Consider the following 6,972-nt stretch of genomic DNA (forward strand, 5'->3'; position numbering starts at 1 on the left):
AGGGGGGGCAAGAAGGATAGATGGAAGGAAAAGGAGAAAAATTAGAAGTCATTTCATAATTCAAGTTTCTCACGTACCTTTGCTTTCCGACTTTTTCCTCAGGTCCAGACTATCTGGTCCCCGTTCTGTGTTCTGTCATCGCCATCTTGGGCGTGGCTTGCATCGCCCTTCTGCTCCTGTGGCATGCCCGAGTACAGCGACGCCGCAGACGCCTTCGCGACGACTACTTGGCCAGCACTCAGACCGCGGCCAACAACGAGAACCAGGACAATCTGAGACGCTATCGGAACCCGCTCTTCTCTGGGGGCGACAAGCGGGGAGTGCCTAGGGCAGTGCCCACGGAAGAACTTCACGACATGGATATGGACAAATTCGATAAAAATCCGGGACGTTATTTATCCGCAGATGACTCGTCGCCAGATATGAACGACATCAAAGATTATCGGCGACAGCCAAAGAAAAACAATAAAAAAGATATCAATATCCAGCTGTCACGTACTGAAACAGAGGTCGTCGTATAGAGAGTTGATAACTGTCTCATCTTTTTGAAACAGAGAAAGTGCGAAGCCTATTTCTGCCGTCGTCTGAAGTACAGATGACTTCCGGGATAGGGTCCTTTCAACGGTTCGTTTTGACAGTTTGGACATAATTAAATGTCTAACTATTCGACCTGACAACATGCCAAAAGGAACGGACATTGTCAGACCACCTGATCCGTCTCAGTGCCGAGCTGCAATATAAGAGACTTACATTGTCAGTCATGTTCCGGACCAGCGCGTCCTTTTCTTGCAGTGACCCACATTTTTGGTGAACACGTTTGAAAACGAGTACAGCATTGGAGAATACGTTATTTTCGGCTGTTGAACGCTCGCGACCATTATTATCGTACAGCTATAGCCATTGAGTAGAAGTTGGAAGCCACCAATGGGGTATTTTCGACCACAGATGAAGGCTTCACGTTCATTGAAAATAAGATCTGAAGGAAATTCCAATTAGAAATTTACCTGAGATTTTTTTAAGGACACATTGCTTGAACAGGTGCCTTGTGCGTTATCTTAATGTTCGGAAAATTGGAATTTCCTACTACCATTGCAAACCATGGGCATGATGGCCTCAACTGTACACGTGGTATGGGGAGTAGTTTGTGACTTTACGTCACCTTTAGTTCTTGAATGAACTATGATGGTGTCAGTTTATAGTGGTATGCGGTGCCCTGACATCACTTCGTCGAGTTGCTCGAGCAATCAGGACATCATTCTAGGGAGCTGTATGCGCTTTTCTGAGCTCTCTTGAATTAGGGACATGTCATGCTGTTCCCCATAAGTTTCAGGAAGCATTTGAGATCATCCCTGTCCCCCCAAAGACAGCTCATACCGCCCTCAAAAAGTGAGATCAACCAAATGCCAAAGCTTTTTTAAAGCTCTAAATAGTGTGGCGAACATACTTTTCAACTATCCACATTCAGATGACTAAAAACTCTGACCGTGAGAAATTCTTTGCATACCGTTATTACAATAACGGTAAGGCCATGCTCTGAGTTTAATAATGGCCTGCGCTGTACAGCGGAAGGTGGCCTTTCGTACACGTCCAAAAACATGGCGACATCCCGGAAAGTTCAAGGGTATTCTCTGCTACATCACTGTCCATTATCGCATTTTTTGGTGTGCCAAATTTTTGTACACTGTAAGTTTTATTATGGTATTTGTATTTCATTGTGTGCATAATACGTGTATGTGCTTGGTGTACCGCTACTACATTTTAAAGAATCACATTATATGTTGGTAAAATACGTACTTTTTGTAACTCTCACTGGTAATAGTTCGTCCTTCTGTTAACAAAACGGTACGTCCAGTAGTTAGAATATTATGACGCAGCTACGTAGAGTTACAACAGTACAGCAATACTAACCAGCTACATCACTGAAGCATGATATTATTATTATGTTGTTTAAAGAAACAACTGGTCACTACAGTTTTATGAAGCATCCAACTGTTACAAAATGTCTCTCTTTGTGATAATCAGCCTTGTTGACGACAACGGCAACAACAGCAGCAACAACAATAAACAACAGAAATCATTCGACAATAAGCTCTAAAGCGAAGAGACAGAAAGACTTTCAATACGGGAAGATTATTAAGAGGTTCAATATGGTGCCACTTATATTAGTCTTATGGGAAATTATATGTTATGCCAGTTCGCTGGCGGTGCATTCTGAGAAAGATGATTCTTGAGGCAGCGCTTTTGAGCAAGTCTTGTCTAAAGAACAAAACTGACGAAACGACTTAACAAACTTAACTTCACTAGTAATATGAAATTCCAATTTTGAAAGGCACTAGATTTACGTATTGTTTTACTTTGCCATATCACCCTGCATTCTGTGCTCAGCTCTGATGTATGCGACAGAATACTGTTTGCTTTCGGCAAGTTGTTGTGGATGCTTTTCGCTGTACAATGAACGATGTGGGTCGTAGTATTACCAGGCATATGGTGTGGATGATCTTGGTTCGAATTTCTCGTGTGATACTCTTGAATTGTTTTGGGGAATGTTCATGGGTACCCACCTTTTTTCATACGCTAATTAGAGCCGGGCGTTAGCATCAGAGGGGAGGGGGGTTGCTTTTTATGTAATATAACGGTGATGAGAAGGGTATTGAGTTAATACTACACCATATCTTTAGGCTTAATCAATTTAGATAAATTAGAAAGCATCCCTCCCCCCTTCCAACCCACTCCGATCCTCCCCCAGAACAAAAATGTGAGAGGAAATATTCCAGATAGGACGAAAAAACCCTCCAAAACAAACCTTCCAAAGATTCAGACCATTAGCGTATTCCAACTTAAACATAACATACTGATGTTGTACTCTACATGGCCACAATGGGCCGTGCTTTCTGGCATCATGGGCATAATTCGATTCAAATTGATATTACAGGTGCATTTAATAGATTCGTAAAATAGTGTATCACTTTTGCCGACTTTAGATATATAAATCTCTAAAATAAAGGCAGCATGTCTTTTCTCGAGTGAACAGTACACTACACACTTAACATTGACTTTCTTTTAATTTATTTTTTGCTGTATTTTAGGTAGCGCACTGACACGATATTCAGCAACGAATCCATTATCAATTTCATTTAATTAACCGATATGGATCTGTCTCGCCTTTTATCATATTGTGGCTTATCGGTGGAACGAAAGGATAAAAAGAAAACTTACAGTACGGACTGAATCCCAGAATGAGTCAGAGCATGCCTCTGCTAAGAGCTCTATTCTATCCGAGTTAGTTCGATGGTAGTCATGCTTAATAATAATAGTGAATTCACACCACTGAAGAGCTTCACGGGCGAGTTCAGATTTATTTATTTACAAAGTCATTATGTAAAAACCAAGACTAGTCCAGTTTTAGTGAAGAAAAGTATCATTTAATTGACACAGTAATGGTCGTTGAATTTGTGCCGGAAAAAGCAAGACAGACCGGCAAAAGAAAAGAGAAAAAAAAATCTTAGGGCCTACATGTTCAGCATATGAAAAAGAAGAAGTGGAAGAGAAGTCGGAGAACTAGCAAAGAAACAATCTTTAAATTAAAAATCAGTATATTAATTTCCGTGCTTCTATGATAACCGCTGTTTTATATCGTTGAAAGAAAAACTCCCTCAAAAGGAGAGGGAGCTGACATGGCTTCAAGCTGCAATGGTGGCTGTGTCAACTATTTGCAAGTTTCTGTCAACATCGAAGGCACGTGGGTGTAAACAGTTTTTTTTCTTCTGTGGTATAGTTTTAAAGTATCCGAACCAGTAAAATATTTGTTTAAGTTCTCTGAGAGTACAAGTAATTTTAATTATTAATATTCCGCGGCCAGGCCAGATACAGACATTGTTTCAAGGAATGAGGGTCTTTAAATGCTCACATCATTCTGGTTTTGACACAAACTTTAGAGATATCCGCACACGGTTTAGGCTACATAGTCTTTATCTAACACATAGGCCTACTTGAATGTCCATAATTTGAGATTAGCACCTGTAAAACTTTATGCAGTACAAATATGAAATTGTAATCTTTTTTTTTTCCTCATATCGTTTTCAAGTTGCTAAAAGAAACCCGATAATATTTCTGTTACGTATTCCATAGTTTCTGTCAGGTGTATACAGTTTTCCCATATAAAAGTGAAAATGTTGCAACCTGTTATACAAACTGTTGATCTTTGCAGCATTCATCTATAATATGGTCACATCATCCATCATTAGAAGAGATCGATGCATTGTTTGGACCCGTTCATGCGCAATTGTTGTACATATTTTGACATTATTTATTACTCAAGATTTGTGCGTTTGTTGTTGTTGTTTTTTGTTTTTTGTTTAAATTCAAACCTTATATGAAGAAACAGACGTGAAGGCAATCTGTTTTATGAGGTTTCAAACACTGGGTTATTTGGAGAGTTGCCATGACAACGGCTGTTGTGTATGATAGAGGGCGACAGTCTATAATATAATTATAATATGCCACTAACAATCCAAGTAAGTCAGAGCATGTCTTTGTGATCATACGATATCATCGTAAAAATGGCGGAATTATCTCAGAGCAATATCTTTCAACAACAAAAAAATCAACACATAGCGCGACAAAAAGATAAAAACTGCCCTCATTAAATCTACCTTTGCTTTTTACCTTTTGGAAAGCTTCAATAAGCGAATTCCAAGATGATGTTAATTTTTTTGAAGAACTATTGCAAAATAATTCAAAATGGCAAACCTCGCTTAAATTCATAGCCTATTCCGCTTAAAAAGTGACTTGCCACTCCAAAGTTCTGAAAACAATAGACTGCATTCTTAAATGGGAGACTGGTTACGGGGAATTAGTTCCACAATAATGTTTTTATACTCCTATGGAGTTTAGCGGTACGCGACTTAAGATAATACTATGCTCTTTATTTACATACCCAAAACTGTAAATGAAAAAGACAAGCAGATAATTATAGTGTTTGTACATGTTGTTCTTTATGACTGAATTAATTTTTTTCAGCAAAAAGAAAAAGCTGTTATAATCATGCCTGCCCCACATCAATTGTTATGAAAAAATTGGGCAAACTCCAGTGACTCTCTAAAGTCGAACCGTTCCTACCGGAGTCTGAGCTTGTTTTCGTTGTTCATGTTATTGTTATAATAATTAATTATGTTAAAAAACATCGATTTCGAAACACACATATTATGTTGTAGCAGACCTCAAAATTCATGGTTCAAAAAGACTAAGGATTTTCTTCTACACGCATTTATGTATTTATCACTTATTATTTGGAAAAGGACATTTCTTTTCTGATATAAACTTTAAAGAAAAAAACAAACAAACTTAAAAACGACTTTCAAAAGTCAACCTGCAACGTCTAAAAGCTAAAGCAGTACAATGGAAAGGATAACCTCTTCGAGTACATATTTATTGACAGACAAGGGTCATCCCAATAGTACTCTGACTACATCTTGCGACGTCGCCTTCATCAATAACAGAAGCAACAAACGAAAAAATACATATTAATTGTGGGAGTACGTCTGTTCATTTCCTTCGTGCATCTTTACAGTTACATGTGGCACTATTTTACATTCACTTTTCCACAAACCAAGTGAAATTCCAACTTTTTCTTCGTAAAACTGGGATTGTGAAACTGCGTATCACTTGAAATTTAGCAACCCTTTTGTGAATACATTCTTCTAATTTTGTGGTGATTCCGTGATACATGAGACACTCGCGATTGGGAAGGCCGTGCTAAATAACAAACAAACAAACTAACAAACAAACAAACAAACAAAACAAAACAGAAAATCCCATGTTTAAGAAACTGTTAAAGTAAACCACGTCATCTCTCACACTTTCTTTTTATTTGGTTATTGTTTACATTGTTATAAAAGTAATGGATAAATCTGTTTCCTGCAAGCAAATTATGTCAAGGTGTAAAGATTGTAAATCAATTTTAAAAGCAAACGGAGATGACAGTTGTACAAAATTAAAAATATTCTGGCAGATTCACTAGATCAAGGATTGTTGAAGAGGGGTGACGAAAAGATAACCATATGTTTCAACACGTCGTGTAATAATATTATCATGAAACACGTTCTTATCTTTCTTGTTCTAGTCATGTAAATAATTCGCACTATTTAACAGCTCAATATTTTCAGTTAATGCCATGTGACGAATCCTGCAGCCTTGCTAACGGATACAATGTTCATTTCATTAATAAGTTAAATTCATTGTACTTTTCATCTGTGTAGCCAGTAACTCGTTTTCCTTCTGCCTCTTGCCCAACATTGAATTGTTATGATATGATCTTGTAGTTCATTGTTGCGTGTACTAAAACGATATTTTCTGTGAATCCAACATTGAATCTTTATGACATAATCTTGCAGTTCAGTGTTGTATGTGCTAAAAAATCGTTTTCTATGAATCGTTTTTTTTTTTTTTCAATGCTTTCTTCTCATTTGTATCTGACATAGAAAATAAAAAAAAACACAGATGCTTTGAACAGTAAGATAAATTTTGCTGGATTTAAATTTCCCAACTCGTAGCCTGCCAGCTGAGTAGGCTACCTTATACACGATCACCAAATTGACAGACCCTATTAAAAAGACGATCTAAATTTTTTAAATATATTATTATAATTGTCACTCCGGCAGTGTCAGGATGTGGTGGAATCAGGCGCTCGTCCTGTTTTGTAAGCACGAGCAGTTATTGGTAACATCTGAAAGCTTATTCATTTCCCTTGCTTGCTATGAAAACAATACCCATCTATCTTAAATAGAAGTCGAAATATTTGCAATTGAAGGAGGTAGGGGTAGCCTGCTTTCAGACGTAAAATTAGCGAGAAAATGGCCGTCAAAGTTTTGCCACTTCTATAGTATGAGAGTTCTTGTAAACTGAAAGTTTACATATTTTGTGCCACAAATCAGCGTTTTGAGGGACTTTCCCAATATCAATATAATTATATAT

The 6,972-nt window shown here is 37.7% G+C and overlaps 1 protein-coding gene across 1 annotated transcript in view; it reads left to right on the plus strand.

Moving 5' to 3' along the window:
* LOC101861962 (protein jagged-1b) overlaps nucleotides 1–5,804 on the plus strand; it is a gene marked incomplete at its 5' end in the record, with an annotated part of 31,631 nt that extends 25,827 nt beyond the window's left edge. Inside the window, 1 exon segment of the mRNA XM_013084434.2 lies at nucleotides 103–5,804. Coding sequence (XP_012939888.1) covers nucleotides 103–521 — 419 coding nt within the window.
* Nucleotides 5,805–6,972: the final 1,168 nt, after the last annotated feature.

Source organism: Aplysia californica, unplaced genomic scaffold (genome assembly GCF_000002075.1).
Source record: "Aplysia californica isolate F4 #8 unplaced genomic scaffold, AplCal3.0 scaffold00293, whole genome shotgun sequence".
In the NCBI taxonomy this organism is placed as follows: domain Eukaryota; kingdom Metazoa; phylum Mollusca; class Gastropoda; order Aplysiida; family Aplysiidae; genus Aplysia; species Aplysia californica.